The sequence below is a fragment of the Desmodus rotundus genome, chromosome 7 (genome assembly GCF_022682495.2).
Source record: "Desmodus rotundus isolate HL8 chromosome 7, HLdesRot8A.1, whole genome shotgun sequence".
NCBI classification, from domain to species: Eukaryota; Metazoa; Chordata; class Mammalia; order Chiroptera; family Phyllostomidae; genus Desmodus; species Desmodus rotundus.
Window position 1 is genome coordinate 57,299,970 of NC_071393.1, and position 20,949 is coordinate 57,320,918.

The 20,949-nt window shown below is 36.5% G+C and overlaps 1 protein-coding gene across 2 annotated transcripts in view; it reads left to right on the forward strand.

The window, feature by feature from the left end:
- PRKD1 (protein kinase D1) overlaps positions 1 to 20,949 on the forward strand; it is a 313,565-nt gene that overhangs the window by 229,533 nt on the left and 63,083 nt on the right. The window contains exons 3-5 of one of the 2 annotated variants that reach the window (XM_045188313.2): positions 5,695 to 5,826; positions 6,690 to 6,850; positions 16,381 to 16,404. In XM_045188313.2, the coding sequence (XP_045044248.2) occupies positions 5,695 to 5,826; positions 6,690 to 6,850; positions 16,381 to 16,404 (317 nt within the window). The remainder of the gene's footprint in view (positions 1 to 5,694; positions 5,827 to 6,689; positions 6,851 to 16,380; positions 16,405 to 20,949) is intronic. The other variant, XM_053928918.1, reaches the window with a different exon arrangement.

A 20,949-nucleotide genomic window follows, 5' to 3' on the forward strand; every position in this document is an offset into this window, starting at 1 on the left:
CCCATCCCTCTTCCCTCTGGCCATCACTACACTGTTGTCCATGTTTATGAGTTACGAATTTATGTTCTTTGGTTAATCCCCTCACCTCCTCTTATCCATTCCCTCCACCCTTCTCCCTCCCCTCTGACAGCTGTCTTTCTGTTCCATGTGTCCATGCCTCTGTTTCTAGTTTGTTCCTCAGTGTATTTTGGTCATTAGATTCCACATGTAAATAAGATCATATGATATTTGATTGGCTTATTTCACAACCTTCATTTTTTTTCCTTCTTTAGCCTTCTTGGTATGGTTCTCACTGGCTGAGCCACTCTTTGCCTACACTTTGCCCCTGTGCTACTGGTAATGTAGTTGATACATTCTCTTTTTCCACGGGAGCTTAGCAGACAGTTTTCTGGGCAGTTCTATCAGTTTCTCTGGATATGAACTCCTTTTCTTCCTAATTAGGGTAACTTGTTACTGTGCTATCAGTCTGGCTTGTGAGATCTTTCTCCTCTTGGAGTCTCTGGCCATGTACTTATAAAATATTTTCCCAGAATTTTCTGAACTGCCTAATCAGCATATCTAAAGACAATTTATTTTATTTTTCTCTTGGCTGCTATAATCTCTGGGATGATATATTCACAGATTTCCAAGTTCCCATCATTTGCACCTCACTAACATTTTTCTGGCCAGATGTGAGCTAAAAATAGAAATTCCCTTTTTATTTTCCTTCAGCCACCTAGAAGATGCTATCATAAATATCTCAATAAGAATTTGTTGAAAGTTCTTGTTGCTGGAGAGAGCTGTGGGGTCTTCCTAACTCTGGATGTCTTCAGGTATAACAAAAAATGAAAATGTGTGTTTAATTGGAACAATAATTGCATGAAGGAATCAGCTGGTACAGAGGGGTTTGGAGAGACCAGGGTCAATGGAGCAGCAGAAAGCAGTGGCGAGCCTCATGGCGCAGGCGTGTGAGGGGTGCAGGCTCAGTGCTGCAAGCGATGCCACACGTCTGGGCCACAACAGCATGGAAGTGGTCTGCTGTCGTGTCTCCAGTGACGGCCCCAAGGGCCCTCTTGCAGACTGTCCTAATAGTGCACAAAAGATGATGAAGTGTCAAGAGCCCCCCGATAATTATAATTACCAAGAAATATCTAGATAATCCTATAAATTATCTATAATTAAATAAAATTAGACCTTAGAAAAATGTTCCCTCTCTTTTTTTATTTCATTCTCTGCTTTTAAAAATGTTCTCATCCTTCAAGAGTCCGTTCAGTGTATCCCTCTGATGAAGGGTTCCCTGACAGACCCAGGCAGTCTCCGCCCCCCGCTTTTCTTTGACGTTTCCATCCTTGCACTTTGTGTTAATTATTAATGGGTCTGTCATTCTCATTTTGACTTTGAACCCTTAACAATAGATATTATTCATTTTTCTATTTCTGACATAACACTGTATTACCTAGTAGGTTCTAGATATATTAATAAAACATAATGTACATCAACTATAATGCTTTAAGTTATTAGAACTGCTTGGTCTACATGAGCTGATTTAAGAAAGATGTGAAAATGTCTTAATTTTAAATACTTAAAAGCTTTTAGAACTGTGACCACCAGAAGTTACAGATGAGTATTTGGGACTCATAAAAAACTGTTTAATAATTTGAGGCACTCACAAATGCAATGAAGTGATTGTGAATAGTGATTATTCTACTAATCACTCAAGGAACAGAGGATGATTTATGTATCTCTATTACGTGTATGTATGGATGAATGATAGGATACCGATGTGGAGTTGAGGAGATGGTTAGAATGTTTCTTATCCAGGCACCTTAAAACAGATGAATATATATGTTTATGTTGGGGGCCTGGTATCCAGAAGCTATTCTCAATATTCCAAAGGCTAAGGAAACACCAAATTGGTCCCAACAATTGCACAGAGCTTTTGAAAATGTCCCAGTGTTTTGTTCTTGGCCAGACGGACACACTGAATGTGATAACACTGGTTATCATGTGCATTCAAGCTCCGGTTGGCCTGTAGTTACGCATTATCATTGATGTTTGAAAAAATCTAAAAACTAGTTATTGTTACCAACTCCAATTTGTTTGAGTGGGGGAGAACTTCAAAAAATGGAATCTATGCAGAAAGTATATTAAAGGGATTTTTTATCATGAACTGAGTAAAGATCATTCTATAGATTATTTTATAGACTCTTTTCTCCCCAGTATTTTTGGCATCTCCGAGGTATAGGTACATCTTACAATGATGGTGTGTTATATTTAATTGCAGTGTTTCCTTTAAATCTTTCCAACTGTTTTATAAAGTAAAGATGCAGTTTATTATCCATAGTGTTTCAATGGTCAGAGCAGCTGAGAAGGTCTGTGTGGGGCAGGTGTCAGGACTGTCTGGACCAAGGTCCTGTGGCCCCTTAATTTCCGAGACTGTTTTCACATCTGTAAAATGGGGATAATAACATCTACTTGATAGGCTGCTTGTGAAAAATTGAATGAGGTGATACTTACAATGGGTTAAGCTTTTCTTTTTATTACATCTGTCCCAACTTGTTGATGTAGAAAGAGTTAACGCTTCTCCCAAATTGCCAAAATTACCAGTAAGAAAAAAAATTACTGAAAATCTTGAAAGATCTGACATTATTTTATTTTATTATGCAAATAATTTGACCTCCAGAAGTTATTTATTTTTCTTTGGAAGCCTCATTTGGTCTGTACTGCTAACCACACACTTTATTCCATTTTGTGCAACAATTTATAATGAACCTTAAAAGAACTACTGATTATCTTAGAGTTTTTGGCTCAATTACCTATTTCAAGTACTCAGTGACTAAGGAAAGCATGTCATTTTCTCCTCTCCTGCACACTGGAGCGTAATAGACTGTGAATAGAGCAAATCAGAGAAGCACAAATACCGGCATATGGGGCCCATTGTGTTCAGTGTGTAGCTCTGTTATATGGTTTTAATTTAGGTCGACTGATTGTAACAGGCTGACAGATAACACATTGTTCCTCTCTTGGAATCTCTAGACACTTTAATATTCCTATTCTTATCTGTCCATTTTGATTCTAAGACTTAAGAGAAATAGAATTACAGCATTCACTTTGTTTTCCTGCAGTGAGTGGTTGTCTCTGAAGTGCAATTTTGTGATTAGGCAAGATGGCATGCACACACTCGGCTAATGCTGCTTCCCCAGGGTGCGGAACAGGTAGATTCATAATGAATGGATGTTGTGCTTCGATTTCAGATGGGTGTAAAACCTCACCACACTTGGTAGTTTTATTTTTAAAATCTATTTAATTATTTTAAAATTAACAGGAGAATATTAAAATTGAACTTTAGAAAATGGCATTTAAACATAAGTCAAGGGTGCTAACTGCTTATGAATGTTAATCTCTCTCAAAAAGTGAATAAACAAACTTACGTGACATAAATTGGGGTGGGTTCCTGAAAATCTTCAGTTTAATTATTTTTATTCTTCCTGATTAATTTAGAAACCTATTTGAATGCAACTTGGTGTTGCTATTGTCAAATTCTAATGTGCCTTATTTTGGAAACTATAATAATTATTCAACTAATTGCTGTCATAGTTGTTTGGTGCTTGAGGGGTGACATTTGAGGGGGGGATGAGGATGGAGAAGCCAGGAGTTAATGGTTGGCACAAAGTATTTTCTTTGATGTTTTAAAAACAAATTTTGCCCATGAGTGTGACAGACCAGCTTTAAAGAGTGTTTAGCATTCATTCCTCAATTTGGACATATTTTGGTGAGGCCATAAAAAGTACCCAACAGTACCCTTTTACTGATTTACTGAGAATAAGCAATTGACCTTATACTGTGAATCTTGAAGTGAGAAACATAATAGACAACTTCTCAGATGTAATACAGCTGAGTTTTTTTTTATTAGTAATCTAGTTAGGGCTCCATGTACGCAGTGCTAGTGCATGGTCGCCTGGCTGCGGGGCTTTGACCACCTCCTTCTTCCCACACTTACAGCTCTGAGCACAGGGCTCAATATACAGCTAGAGCTTAATGAGTCTTAGTTATTCCTGTTATTATTTTATCATCTTTCTAATGGAGTAAAAATCATACTTTAATAAGCTGATAGATGATTTTCAATAATAAATCACATTAATTTGGAGTAATTTTATTCAAGGTTTAAGGAAAACCAACCCATTAAATTTTTAATCTTCTATTAATGTCCAGTTATATGTCCTGTAAACCCTCAATAATGTTCTTTCTGGCAGAACTGATTTACTTCCCTGCGTGTTCTGTTATCACTTGCCCTGATGGATGTGATGCCCTCAAAGTTATTCTCATAATTGTGGATACCTCTGTAGCAGAGATGGATTGCCTTCCCAATTTTCAGCTTCTCTGAACCGTAGAAGTTACTTTATATAATTACTGTGGGTTTTTTGTTTGTTTGGCCTGTCTTTCCTGGTAGTGTGGTAGGCTCTATGAAGATACCTTACTAACCTTTACATCTTTATCCTCGGACAATGTGCCATCGGCAACATTGAAGCTGCCTGACAAATGTGTGTTGAAAAGTAAGGCAAGAGGACAAACAGGAGGAAGACAAAATAGAAGGATATATGTAAAGCCTAAATTTTCCTCAAAATTCTCTTTGAATAAAACCTTATGAATGCAAGCGCACGTGGGTCTGTCCCTGGATCTGCCCTAAGATTAATGGGAGTTTAGACTTGAAGGGCCTGGAGAAGTCACCATCAGTCGGACCTTCTCTTTTAGCGTCTGAGAAACTGAGGCAGTCTCAACATCAGGCTGTGTATGCAAACAGGTTCACAAGATACACCCCTACCCATTTAGAATTTGGGGGAAAGGGGTGGTCTTTCCCTTTCAATTCTTTATACCTTTCTATTTCTTGAACAACCACCACCACCACCACCAAGAAAAACCATGAGCCACTCTTATAACATCATAAATATATGTAGAAAACTATAATTAAAAGTAGTGACTTTCAATACTCTGCATGAATACCATACTGAATAAACAAAAATACGCAAGAACAAAAAATGTTCTACAGCATGGATATCATTTGCTAAAGTGTATGTCTCAGAGAACAGACTGGAGTTCTCCTGGTTTGTATTAAACCTCTCTGGCCTATGGGTGAAGAGGCTGCTTGCTCATTTTTAGGTCAGGATTTATATGCTTCCTATATTGCCGAAGAGATCAAATATCTATCTCCACAAGAAGACGCTGCTCAAGATTTCTGATCTGTGTTTCCATTGGGCCCCACCCCTCTGGTGTACCCATTCCTGGTCATATGCAAGTATGTACCCTCTGACCTGTCTAAATTCGTCACAAGTTTATTTATGCTAGGATTTCTGAATTCCTTTCTGGTTCATTTAAGGAAAGAAAAAGCGAAATATTTTGAAGTAATGGCAGGTATTTGTAAATCGAGTTAAGTTATCCTTTCATTCATGCTTTCTTTGAGCATTTTTGGCTACTCTCAAAGTGGCCTGGGACCTTGGCCAGGAGAGGAGAGGGTTGCCATAGCACCATTTGTAAAACTGTTGTTGGAAAGAATGGGGTCTACTGGCTAAAACCCAAGCAGTGTTTTGACTCATCTTTCCTAACTTTACCTGGAGAGTTATTATATATTGATACTTGCATATTAATTATCTTGCACACTAGTCATCTACAGATCAGGGTATCCGTTCAACTCAATTTTCAACATTCCTGTTTTTACAGCTTCTGCCACCTTTGAGGACTTCCAGATTCGTCCCCACGCTCTCTTTGTTCACTCGTACAGAGCCCCCGCTTTCTGTGATCACTGTGGAGAAATGCTGTGGGGGCTAGTCCGCCAAGGCCTTAAATGTGAAGGTACGAAATTTCCTTCTCCAACCAAGCTGAGCACAGGCTGTAATTACCTGCTTATGTTGTGCCCTTTACAACAATGCTTTCTCTCCCTCAGATACCTTCCGGGGGTTTGGGGACTGTGTGGATTCTGTTCTGTTCATTTCTGTACATTTCCTGTCTTTGACGTATTTGCTTTGACTTGGGAAACCCAATTCTCACATCTTTTCCCTGTTTCGTATGAATATATTTCTTTCATGTTTATTATTTTGGCAAAAGAGTAAAAATAAAATTGGTGTCTTAATCCTGGTCGTGGTATAGTAGTCATTCAATAAACGTCTGTTGAGATGAGCAGAGGTTCAGGAGGTCAATCAAAACCATCCAAGGTCACTCTGTCATTGAGTGGCAGATACAACTCGTGCCACACTTGTGTACCAATGTCATAGTTTTATCATCCTCTGTAGAAAGAAATCCTTGAACGATGGAGCCAAAATCCAAATCAATGTAGTTCAGAAGTTATGATGCTCTGTGATTAATTTCCCCATGTGTCCACTCACATTAAGACTTGTGGCAGCTAAGAATGGCTCAGATCATCTCTTGGACTTTTTCTCCTAGGTCCTTCAAAGCCAAAATTCATTAGATCAAAGGAAATTTTAAAAAATGATAATCACAGTAGTTGCTGAGCTCATCTAGTAAAATCAGAATTCAAAACCCAGATTATTTACAGAAAATAAATCAGAAAAATCTCAAGAAAATTTGAATAGCAAGTAGCCCCAAGAGAAATGGAAGCAATACTATTTTAAAAAATTTGAAATTTACAACTGATACTAGAATAGCTTTTAATTTTAATTTATGGTTGAACAAAAGTCCTTTTTATTTTCTTTTTCCAGGATGTGGTCTGAATTACCATAAGAGATGTGCATTTAAAATCCCCAACAATTGCAGTGGTGTGAGGCGGAGAAGGCTCTCAAACGTCTCCCTCACTGGGCTCAGCACAGTCCGCACAGCATCTGCCGAGCTGTCCACCAGTGTCCCCGATGAGCCCCTTCTGGTAGGGCCTTCTGTTCATACATCCCCCTTTCACACGACAAGTCTGTGGGACAAGGTGATAGCAGTGTCGCTTCAAGACAGTGCCCGGGGAGGGAGGACACGGCCGGGTGCACAGGACTGTGTTTCTTCAGGGCCTGTGCTGTAGCGTGGTCAGTGCCTCATAGGCTTCCTCTTCTCTGCGAGGCAGTCCCGTTACAAAGTGTGTGAGGTTCTACCGTGGTCATGGGGCCAGGGCAGCGCCTGCTGATGAGTGAATGTTGAAAAACATAGTTTGTCAGAATTTGGAAAATAGAGATAAAAGATGTTTTCCTGTGAAGATTATTAAAAGTCCTTTGTGGCATAGCTGAATTTTTATTCCAGGGGAAAATTTGAAATTTTCCGTTAATGGAAATGTGAAAGTCTTTAATTGTTTGCCATTGCTGGCGAATGACACTACTGGCAAATGCTGTGAGAAAATAGCACTTAACACTTGTTCCCCTAGCTCCAAAATATATATTTTATCCATGTGGCTTAAATATTATTCTTCAGGAAAATTAAATTTGGGTTTTCAAGCATTCAAAGCACAGTAAAAGTTGTAATTATGTGAAATATTTAAAATAAGAACATTTTTTTTTAAATTAGCTAATGGTGTGAGGCTTTAAATTTCCCATATTTACTCCTTTCCCCAGTGGATTTTATAAAGACTCTTTACATCTTAGTAGTTGTAAAAAAATCGTTAAAGAAAAAAATTAAAAATCAGTAAAACTTTTAGGTTAAATAAATCCTTCTTGGAATGGAGAGTGGCAGTACATATTTAAGACACCTCTAAGAACTTGTATTAATTAGTTCATTGTTTGAAACATGTTTTATTGTGATCTTTTATCATTTTAATTTGTTACAGCATGAGCTAGACATATAACTCAATTGAATGCTCATTTTTGTAATTAAGAAAATTCCATATTCTGTTTTCTCAAGACTTTCCTTTGGGAGTTTCTTGTGTTTTCAGACCTTATCAGTGAACATGTTGGGAGAAGGCAGGTACTGAATTCCACTGATAACTAGAAGAATGTATTATATGTCATTAGCTATTCAGAATGTATGTGTGTGATTATGGATTGTCCAATACAGTTGTATTAATTGGAATTAGTGGTGTTCTTACAAAAAATGCTCAAATCAAAAGCTATTTACTTTTTCAAATACCTCTCATGTCACCTTTCTAACTCTGAAGTTCTTTGATTTCGTTTGAATTTTTGTAAGCGGTGATTTTACAAGTTACAGCAGTTACTTTTGCTTTTAAGGATAGTCACTGAGAGTCATACTGTGTACAGGATAGGCATTTAAAAACAAGTTTAGAAAAATAATTACAAATTAATTGTTGTATTATTTTTAGTTTTATCAGAGAAAGTTTTAAAAAATTATTTAATATCTCACAAGAAATCTAAAGCTCTAAAGTCATTCATCATTAGAATAGATTAGAATCTAGATGATTAATGCTAAAGATTCTTCTTTTAAATTTATCTCAACTTTTTATAGTATATACACTTATGTACATATATATATTTACACACACATATATATACATACTTCAAAACACCACAGATATAATTTAGATTTTATAAGTATAAGTTATATATTTAAATTATATGCATACACATATGTATGCATATACATATAGTTTATATATAAATATAGTTTAGGTTACATAACTGTAGTCTTTAACACAAGTTTTTGTGTTTTTAAAGAAAATTATTTAATTTCTGTATTTCACCAAATAATTATTTAGTATTTTGAGTTTGTATTTGCATTATATTTTACAACAAATGTTATTCATTAGTGCTTTATTAGTGAATGAAAATTTTCGTAGTAAAATGCTTAAAATGCATTTTTAAAATGTACTTTTAAAAATTATATTTTAACCATGTCTGTCAAGAATGCTTGTAGAATTGTGATCCAATTAGATATTTATGAAGTGAGAAAAATATTGGGAACCATAAGATACTTTGAGAAACGTTATCATAAACATTTATAACCTTGTATGAAATGTGCCAGTGGCAACCTTCAAATGGGAAGTCCCCCTGGAAGTCCTGTGGTGGCGCTGATGTGTAGGCTCGCGCATCTCTCCTTACCCAGTTCCTGAGAAAAGAAGAGACTGTGGTCCACCCTGAGGAGGACACGCACTTCCCGGTTCCTTGAGCCAGGCCTTGGCTACTTTTTGCCAGGCAAAGCCACCCTGCTTTGCCCAGACTTGCTTGACGTGAAACAAATATGTTCCTTTTCGTACCTAGGCAAGACGCAAAAGGCCAGTAACTGTAGTTTAAAATTTGCAATACATACCTAGTCAAAGATAATATAATGGTAATAATAGTGAAACCTTTCAGTTTTGTATACCATAAAGGATATTTTTATTACTCAAAAAGATAATAGCATTGTTTATTAATGCCGCCAGATCACCCATATTGCAAGTCTGCCATGATTAGTGCAGCTTTTCTCTCAAATGTAAGGAAATGGTTTTTCTCTTCTGTACTTGATTTCCTATTTTGACTGCAAAATCATCATTTCACATATATGTTAAGATATTAGTAATTTCATTAATTTGTCCATTTTGGGCACATATATTGAATTTCATATTTCAATAGTTGCTCAGTTAGAAAGAGAGGATAACAACATAGGTTATATGACAGGCTCTATCTGTCATCAACTTTGGTAGTAAACAGTATCTGCCACACCAACCATGAATCAGTTCATCTTTTAAGAAAGTCCAAAATGTAGTCAATTTACGGCAAACAGCTATGTGGGAGTGTTTATTGTTTTATAAATCATCACCAATATTTAGAAAGAAATAACAAAAATATAGCATCCTTAAGTCAGACTCACTTATATCATTACATATAAATATACATATGAAGATATCATCAATCTTATAGAACTTTCGACAGTTGCAGAAGAGAACTTGGGATTAAATGGCCCTATCATGAGATCCAAGAAGGCAGAGGAGTAAGTGGAAGCTACACTAACCTCCTCCCAGGACCAATCTGGAATTACAACTAAATTGTAGAGAAATCATCCTGAACAACCAACTGAACACTAGTTGGACAGAAGCCTTATAACCGTAGACAGACAGAAGAAGCCACTTCCCCACAATGAGAATGGTAGGGAGTGCAGAGGAAGCACAAGAGGGCCAGTTGGACTTGTATGGGTGCCCATGGCCAGCTGGACACTTCTCCAAAGAGGCCATACAGATGACCAATAGATGTAGGGGAAGATGCTCAACATCACTAGCCCCCAAAGAAGTACAAATTAAAATCACAATGAGATATCATGTCACACCTGTCAGAATGGCTGTCATCAATAAATCAATAAACAAGTGCTGGCAAGGATGTGGACAAAGCGGAACCCTTTTACACTGTTGGTGGGAATGCAGACTGGTGCAGCCACTGTGGAAAGCAGTAGGAAGATACCTCAAAAAATTAAAAATGGATCTGCCTTTTGACCCAGGTATCCCATGTCTTGGAATATATCCGAAGGAACCCAAAACACTCATTCAAAACAACATAAACACCCGTATCATTGTAGCGTTATTAGAATTGCCCAGATGTGGAAGCAGCCCGTGTGTCTATCAGTAGATGAGTGGATAAAAACAACTGTAGGACATTTAGACAGTGGAATACTACTCGACCGTAAAAAAAGAAAAGAAAAGAAAACTTTTACCTTTTGCAGTAGTATAGATGGACCTGGAGAGCATTATGTTAAGTGAAATAAGCCCGTAAGAGAAGGTCAAATACCATATGATGTCACTCATATGTGGAATCTAATGAACAAACTGAACTAACAAGGAAAATGGGGACAGACTCACAGATGGAGAGTGAGATGACAGCTGGAGGTAGTAGTTTAGGGGACGGAGGGACTGAGCAAAAAGGAAAAAGGATTCATGGAACTGGACAACAGTGTGGTGATTGCTGGCGGGAGGAGTATAAGGGGACAAAATGGTGATGGAAAACATTACAATGAAGATTAAATTTAAAAAGTCAAAAAACAAAAAATGCATTAAATACATAAATTGATAAATTATACATGCCTTTCTTCATACAGCTTCACAGAAATATCATACATGAAAATATCTCTAATTAGAAGATTACTTCTGCAACAATCTGCTTACATAAAATCAAATTTGGTAGATGGAGGAAGAAATTAAAAAATAAATTTCTTTAACCCCTCAAAAATAAAGAATAATGAGTGACCCTATCATTTCTCTATGCTTTATTCATTTCTCTTATTGACAAATATTCTTGTGGTATTAGGGGAAAGTTAAAGCCATTTAAAGCTATGTTATGCAAGACTTAATCTTATACAAAAACTTAGTAATCTTTTCCAGAACTTCTTCTCCTAGGTATGAAGAAGCTTGTATTAGATCAGGTCTCTTGAAAGGGGCAATTATAAAAGCTGAATAAAATACGACATAAAGTAAAACATAACATCAAGTAAAACATACGTGAAGGTTCCTGAGCACCCAAGGCCATCAGGATTTGGTGCACTGATGTTTCCGAAAGAAGGAAATCAGAGCGGTCAATGCACAGGATGGCTCTAGTGCACAATAAAAACTACCACGGCCCCTGCTGTAGAACAAAGCTGGAGAATTTCCAAGCATTTTATAAAGCCATGGTTAAGTCAATGCGGTATCACACAGGGACAGAAAAACAAATCAATGCAACAGAGAGAGTGCAGAAACTACATGGTCGTACAGGCCAGCTGATGACGACAGGGACGGCACTACTGTGAGGAAGGGGTGGTTTCAGCAAACATTTCTGGGGCCAATAGGAAAATAGGTCCAAGAAACAGACTCAGATTACTGATGGGAAGAGAAAAAGATGAATAAGTTGGACATCATTAAAATTAGGAAATTATTTTATCAAAATATACCATTAAGCAAGTCAGAGAATGGGAGGGTATTCTATTAAGCCAGTCACAAAATTAAAGAATTTTTCAATGTATATATCCTATAAGAGAGTCATTTGGAATGTATAAACATCTATTAAAAAAAGTGAGAAGACAGACAACTCCGTACTGTATAGGCACAACACTTGAACACTTTACGAGAAAGATAGACAATACACATGAAAATATACTTTTCGTGTTTGCATCGTGTTCATAGTTATCAAGGAGACTAAAGTTAAATCTACAGTGAGATGTCTCTATCCTATCGTGTATAAAGTTGAAAAAAGCACTGACAATAACAGTGATTAAGATATTGATTATGTGGAATACCTGTAAACTACTACTGAGAAACATACAATGGTTCAACAATTTTGGAAAACTCACTTTCCAAAGTTATCTTCTGACAGTTACCCTCTAAAGCTGAACGTAGGCATATCATATGACTCAACAGTTCTACTCCTAGAGGTATATTCAACAAAAATGTGTATAGATATGCACAGAAAAAGATGTACGAGCATTTATTTAATTTATTTTTAAAGATGTAATTTATTATATTCAGATTAGACATTTATATAACTTATAAGGTGATCCCCCAATAAGTCTAATACTCACCTGACACAATGCATAGTTATTACAGTATTATTGACTATGTTCCTCATGCTGTACTTTACATCCCTGTGGGGGGCCTTCCCTGCAGAGACCCCCGGCCATCATGGATGAGAATAAGTACCAAGACATGATCTGCTTGGGGAGGAAAGGTGGCCGATCTCTCAGAGGAGAAGGGCCAGGAACTTGTTCCTTAATGGGCTTTTATTGGGTTCACTTTGCACAGGAATACAGGTAAAGCTCATCAATCATTGTCAGGCAGTAATGATCAAATAGATAACATACAAAGAACTCTGAGGGCTTATTTTGAGTTAGGGTCAGTTGGCTAAAGGGCTATAAAACTTTGGGAAACAAACTCATTTCATGTTTGGAACCTTATCAGAAAATTGAGGACATTCTCCCCAAAGCAGGTTTCACAGGATTTTATGCATTCTTTCTTAGGCTGATTGCCTTGGGGAACCGCAGTTCCTGCCCAGGGCTGCACCGCCCTCCGTCACTGTTTCAGGCTTAAGTCAGGCAGGGGAAGTAAGGCAGCCAAGAGGTGAGGAGACTTCTCCCAGACAGCATGAGGACTCAGGCTATGTCAAAGCTGAGGGGTGAGGGTCCATCACCCCCTTTTTCTATAGCCCCCTAAGTCCCTCCCTGAGGGCCCCTTCATGACCATGCCTGTCTTAGGCCATCCTCCCTTGAGGAATCTTACCCATCATTGGCTAACCAGTCAGCTGCCTGGCACCAAGCAGGGTGAATTAAAGGGGGTAGAGACCGGTGCCCCTGCCAGGGAGATAAGCTTTGTCTCCTTAGTGGCTTATGTTTCCACAGTCTCTTTACTCAGTCTCAGCCATGGGGGGTTAAAGCTTCTGAAACTAGGGAGGGTGGTTCCCAACCCATCCCTGTGACTGTTTTGTAACTACCAATTTGTACTTCTTAATCTCTTTACCCTTTTTTTACTTTTTAGAGCAGTTATAGGTTCACCGAAAAATTGAGAAGCAGGTACACAGATTTCTTGTGTATACTCCCTGCCCCAACACATGCATGGTCTCTCCCAGTATCAACACTACTCATCAAAGTGGTATATTTGTTACCGCTGATGAACATACACTGACACATCATAATCAAAACACCAAAATCCGTAGTTTACTTTAGGGCTCACTCTTGGTGTTGTCAATTTTATGGGTTTAGATAAATGTATAAGGGCATGTATTCCCTATTATAGTATCATACAGAGAATTTTCACTCTCCTAAAAATCCTCTGTGCTCTACCTATTCATCCCTCCATCCAACACCTGGCAACCACAAATCCTTGTATTGTTTCTATTGTTTTGCCTTTTCCAGAATGTCACATATTTGAAATTATACAGTATGTAGCCTTTACAGATTGGCCGCCTTCATGTAGTGATTTTCACCTAGGGTTTACTCATGTTCTTTTCATAGCTTAATAGCTGATTTATGTTTAGTGCAGATTAATTTTCCGTTGTCGGATGTGCTACAGTTTATCCATTCACCTACTTAAGAACATATTGGTTGCTTTCAAGTTTTGACAGTTACGAATAAGGCTCCTATAAACCTCCATGTGCAGGTTTTTAGGGTATATGTAAGTTTTCAGTTCCTCTAAGTATCAAGGAACATGACTGATGGATTGTATGGTAAGAGTATGTTTAGTTTTGTAAGAAACTGTCTTCCAAAGTGACTGTACCATTTTGGATTTTCACTAGCAATGGGTGAGAGTTCCTGTTGCTCCACACCCTCGTCAGCACTTGGTGTTATCAGTGTTCTGATTTTTGGCCATTCTAATAAGGGCATCGTAGTCTAACGTTGATATTATGATTTTCATTTTCCCCATGACATTTGATGTGGAATATCTTTTCATGTTGCTTGTTTGCCATCTGTATTCCTTCTTTAATAAGATTTCTGTGAAGGTCTTTTGTCTGTTTTTAAACTGGGTATGTTTTCTTGTTGAGTTTTAAGAATTCTTTTTATATTTTGGTTAATAATCCTTTATTAGATGTATCTTTTGCAAATATTTCCTCCAGTTTGTAGCTTGTCTTCTAATTCTGTTGACATTGTTGAAGAGCAGAAGTTTTTTTATTGGAGTCCAGCTTATCAATTATTTCTTTCATGATGTCTTTGATGTTTTCTGTCTAAAAAGGCATCGTCATACCCTAGGTCATCTAAGTTTTCTCCTGTGGCATGTTCTAGGAGTTTCATAGTGTTGTGCTTTATGTTTAGGCCTATGAACCCTTTGAGTTAATTTTTGTGACGTGTGTAAGGTCTGTATCTGATTTGGTTTTTTTGTATGCGATGTCCATTGGTTCCATTACCACCTGAAGAGACTGTCTTTGCTCTGTTGTATTGCCTTTGCTCTTTTGTCAAAGATCAGTTGGTTTCATTTGGGGGGCTCTATTTTGGAGCTGTTTATTTTGTTTCATTGATCTGTTTGTGTGGTCTTTCTCCCACACTACAGTGTCTTGATTATTGTAGCTTTATAGTAAGTCTTAACGGCAGATAACGTCAGTCCTCCAACTTGGTTCGTTTCCATCAACATCGTTTGGATTACTCTGGAGTTTTTGCCTCACTATATAAATTTGAGAATCGCTTTGTTGATATTTATAAAATAACTTGCTGGGATTTTGATTAGGATTGCACTGAATCTGTAGATCAAGGTGGGAAGAACGGACATCTTAACAATATTGAGTCTTCCTATCCATTAACATCTCTTTATTATTTAGTTCTTTGATTTCTTTCATCAGAATTTTGTGGTTTTCCATATAGAACTTATTCATATTTGGTTAGATTTATATCTAAGTATTTCATTTCTGAAGGGTGTTAATGTGAATGGTATGCTTACAAGCATGTTTTTAACACCTTTATTCATAATAACTAAAAGCGAGAAACAAATACATATCAAGTAATAAGTTTATTAGGATTCTTTATTACTCTTCATGTGAGAAAAATAAAAATATTATATCTGAATAATTTATAATTTAATTTAGTTTTGAGATTCTTATCAATCAATTAAAAGAAAATGGAGTTATAGAAATTATATTATTTGATAATAGGAAACAAGTTCTTTGGGGACTCAATGAAAAGTAGTGTGCAAAAGTTTGATCAACACAAGAAATAGCACTGATTTCAAAACACAGTCATGTGTCTTGGTTATGAAAAAGAGTCAACCGTATTTTAGTTTTGATTTGTTTTCTAGTTAAAAGAGAGAGCTGCTCAAAAAAGCTTCAGGAAACAGGGATTAAAAAATGAACACATTCAGTATAAATTACCAGATATGTGTTGTCTACTTAACCAAGATTTTTCTTATATTTTCTTCATTGATACTCCTTCTCCTCTTAAAAAAAATCCAGAATAACTTTTCCACTTTTGAATTATATCTTAAACTTGAATGAAATCAGACAGAAAACAATGATACACAGCAAAGACTCCAAAATGAGCAAAAATGCACAGTGGCATAGTTCTCTCATTCATTGTAAGTCTAACCCACCATTGGACTTTGCAGGTTTGTAAACCACTGCCTGCAGGCAGGCAACGACTGTGTGACATTTGATTACTTTGATGACCTTTTTCTTTCTTTTCCCATCGAGAGGATAAACTATTGAGAAAAAATCTAATCTTTCACTCAAAGGTCAAAAATGCTTCATTCTGACTATAATTTATTTTCAACAAGGTGAAAGAACCATCTTGTCATTCCTGACATGTATGACAAGTAGTTTCACTTTTTGCCTCTACCGGTTCACCACTGTAATTTTTTTGCAACCTGGAGTTTGTGTCTATTGTTCCATTTAAATGTTACAAAGTAACTGCAAACCCAGATGTTTCTGTGGCCACAAAGACTGATTAGTATAAGATTTTGCTTTTTCTTGAAAGCAAACCTATATAAAACATTATTGAATAATATGCATTGCTTTCCTCCAATAACACTGGTTTTCTTCTTTTTTTGTCTTGTCTTTTTGCTCCCTCTGTTCTGCTCCTTTGCCTGCTTTTTGCTCTTACAACTCCGCCTTTCAGCCTCCTCTGAGTCCCGGCTTTGAGGTATGTACCGAGTGTGCCCAGCACGGGCTATGCTTCATCGTCTTTTGCAAACCAGAATTTTAATAGTAGGTTGTCATCAGTTACCTGCATTAATTCTATGCGAACCATCAGGTCAGAGTGTAGCTCAGAATTATATGTCCACTATAATTCTTAAAAATTTAACTTAAAATCCATTCTATTGAACTGCAAAAAAGAACATATTTTTGTTGTTGTCTTTTCTTGTTATTGTCCAGGTTTTCACAGTCCTCAATTGGACAAAGAGCAGTGCAGGCATTAGAGTAATAGATCTTGAATCATTAGATGAACATTTGCCCTCAGATGACCTGGTTCCACTACATCGGTGTCTTTCCCGTGAACCTGAGCAGACTGGAACAGGGTACAGCTGGCACTCACTTTACTCAATAGTGTGCAGACTGAAATGTATGCATGTTTGAACTGTGTCCTGATGCCAGGTAGCACAGAATCATGTAAACTGAGGTCACCACCTCAATACACATATTTTGGTTGGCACAGTAAGGAACAGAACAAGGACTGTCTGAAAATGAATATAACTTTTTCAAGAAAGGAACTTGTATTCCTTAATGTATTATCACAATCTAATTACTTTTAAAAGGATGCTATTCAAGTAGATATCTCAAGGTGCCAATCCAAGAAGAACTTATATATGGAAAAGATACAAATTTCCTTCATAAAGGTTTGAATTAAGTCCTCCTCCAAAATTGGCCTTTTATTTATATTAAGCAATTAATAACCTGGACACAGAGAAAAGACATTTAGATCAAGCACTAAAGAGTATACAAGGTGCTCTTCTTATGATAAGTTGTTTTGCCCAATTGACATGTTAATATTTAGTTTTCTTTATTTCTGTACCTCTTGGAAATTGAGAGTTGACATATTGTTATTTTCCCTTGTGAGACTATAAATTTCAGATACATTATTAGTGTTCATTCTAAGATGATCTTGTTAAGGTAACTCTAACAAAGGAAGCTAATGAAAACACAACCAGAATGTATTCTGGGTGAAATAAAATTGGTAAGTCAAGATATCTTGATTTATAAGATGTAAAATGAAGAAATCTGCTTCAATAATAGTAAATTCCTGTGTTTAGAAAAATTATCCTAGTTTAAATTGTTCCCTACTTAGAAAAGTCCAGGATGAAAGCTCAATAAATGTAATTTTTAAAATTATTGTAAATTTAAGTTTTGTAATTGACAGTGCCTTCTAGATATAATTTTACCTGTGAAGTAGTATCTCTCCCTTCAAATTGGGAATCAAGCCAGGGACAGATTGTGTGAAGGAGGACTGACAAGAAGTCTGCTTTTCTGTGGAAGTCACACAACTTAAAGGCAACAAGGCCTTTATGCGATCGCTCCTGATAGAAACAGGGTGCGTTTTCGGCATAAGCTTTTGCTCTTGAACTTGTTTATACCTACTTTTCTGAAAAGGTAACAGATTTGTTTTTTATCTCTTTATAAATGTCTTGGAAGAAAATGATGCATAAAATCTGATGAAATTTTTAGAGAAATATTTTAGTGACAGGTGAGCTACAGAATTGTTATAGAAATCTGGTCGTTGTCCGTGTTCAGCATGTTTGTAACTTTAAGGTGCAGAAATGTACGAACTCAGGTCAAGTCTCTGCCCTCGTGGAGCTCACACAAGTGGACAACATGCAGACACGAACCCAGTGCATCTGTGTCTTTGTCACAGCTCCCTGGTAGTACATCACTATATACTAATTAATCTACTGACTAGGTTTTCATTCTTTATTTTAAACAGTGTGAAATAAACATCCTTGTATGTATTTTTTGTACATTTTAAAAAGTTTTAGTAGGTTTATCAATAAGCATTTCTGAATGAATTCGTAGGTTATGTTCTTAGAAGTCAAATGTTGAGCTAAAGAATTTATTTTTTAGCCAAATAGTTCTTCAAAAAGCAGAAAACTTTAAATCAGTATATGGAGGACAGTGTATGAGTTTCTATTTCCAAATACTCTTCCCAATAAGGCATTGTGCCAATATTTTAAAAGGTGTTTTTGCACCAATTTGATAGGAAAATATATCTCTACCTAAATATTATTTTTATTGGGTGATAAACAGCTTTACATGTATTTATTGACTCTTTGTGTTTCGCCTGTGGTGAATTGCCTATCTCTTTTTCTGTTGACATGATTATTGGTTTCTTAGATTTTTATACATTATGATAGCAGTCCGCTGTCTAATAATCTATGAGGAAGTATATTTTCCATTTAATGATGTCATTTCCCATATTAACATTTTAATACAGAGAAGAAATATTTTCACTCATTCTCTTATTATATATAAACTGTTGAATTTAAGTGAATATGAGCATATTAAACATAATATTTTTGTCAAATTATTGAGGAAAATGGTCTTTTCTTGGGGTAGGGAAGATAAAGTCAAGGTAGAAAGTGAAGCAGAATATGAAACACTGGTGTCCTTTGCAACCACAGGGTACAATTGATGACAATTTTTCTAAAACATGTTAGGTCTCATGGAATTTTTTTTTTAATTTAAGAACATTACTAAAGTCATTTTAAATGTTTTTAAATGTCCTTAAGGAGCATGTACTATTATAGCTTTGGGATTAAGGGGTACTACAGAGAGTTGTTTTTGGTGAAGTTAAATGCTTCTAGCCTAGTAGTCTTTTTAGTAATTCTTAATATTCAGACTGCCTTACAGAAATTATTAGGAAATAACTTGCTCATTGCAGAAGTTTTCCCTGTGTTTGACTATTTTACGTGCTCACTTTTTTGCATCCTTTAGTCATTATGAAAGTTAGACAATATTCAATTTAATGTTTTATGTTAGGGTGCATATTTTATAAATAATAATTTGACAGAAACTGCTATTATTTTTACATAAAGTTTACTGATTCATATTTAATTAAGACAGGTATTGTATTAACAGTAATTCTCGGCCATATACTTCTGCCCTCCCAAAATGACTCATTTATTTACTGTTTTTGTTCATTTAAAAATAATGAAGATAAAAGAATACCAGTATTGCATTTTCAATTTATAACGTGGTATGATCCTGATATGCTTTATAATAGTCAAGGTAGATTCTTTTGAAATGAACCAATGCTGAAAAATAGCTGTTTCTAACCCTGAATGAAACTATGATGATATTTCTGGCCAAATGAATATTTTCCGGGATGTTTTCCAAAGTAACAAAAGTCTCTCTAGCAGTAGAGACTTTAATTGTTACTCTCGTGTTCTGGAGTTCCAGGAATCCTGGTGATTCATCTGAATTAAGAAGTAATTTTTCCATTTAAATATGCACCGTGACATCCGTGTAATACATTTGCCAGATATTGCAAGAGTTCTTTTGATGATTGTGTAAACTAGTTCTCCAGATTCAAACCTGGGCAGTATATACTTTCAGAGTCCAGAGAGATCCAAGAATTCTTTAACCCACACTTGAGACAGGAGTGTGGTGGTGGGTTTGTGGAGAAGGAGGCCTTCAGTAAAATTAAGAGTGTGTGGTCTGCCGTTTATGTGCTACTGATCAGCTGGTGCCCGTTTCATTCAGAGTGGCTGGTTTGTCATGTGTACATTCATGCCATGAGCAGAGACTTCCAGATGTGCAATTCTAAATGAGAACGCTGCAGGAGAGTTCTCTTGGACTCCACTGGGGCAACAGGGCACGGGGGCATGGGGGCATCAGTACCACTTACTTGTACTGGTAAACATGAAGGTCTTAGGAACAAATGGATCTTTAATGAGGGCTCCAGAGGTCTTGTGCTCTCCTCAGGAACAATACGTGGCTTCCATAACACTCCCCACAAGCCGTTCCTGAAGACAGAAAACATTGCTTTCCACCTTAAGATACAAAACAGGGCCCCTGCCCCTCCCCGCCTTGTTAGCGGTAATAGTCATTGGCTTACTGGCCATCTGTATCCATCGAATGTCATGCCAGACCTGGCTGGATTTCACCCCTGCCCCCTTTAATTCCTGGCCAGTCATGACTACCGAGCTCTTAGCTGAGTAATATGGAAGAAGATTGCTCATGTTTACATGGAGAGCTTATGTGTCCTCAGGAATGTCCCTATCCTAAATAAATAAAGTAATAAAGGTTCGTGTAGAACAGATAATACTGAGGCATGAATAAGGTGGAAGATGAATTGGTACTATAAATCAGACTTTTAAAAATCAGAAATAATTTAGCTTCTAAAACTTTATCTGTTGGAGAAATATTTAGGTATATTATTTTACTTGATCCATTATACATGGTTTTCTGATATTTGGTTCTGTTTGTCAGATGAATTCTCTCCCTTCTCAAGAAGAGTGAAAGTGTTGCCATTTTGATGATAAATATAGTGAAATGCAAGCTAAAACAATGTCCAGAATTTATGAACAAATGTACCTCTTTCTCCAAATAGTCCAGTTTTGAGTGGCATCTATTTCACTATAGCTATGCACTGAAAATACCACTGAGTGACATGATTTCATTGAGTTAGTACTATTCTATTTTTAAAACTCAAAATGTTTTTGGTAGTTAAAGGGAAAAAAATCTCTTCTTTTTC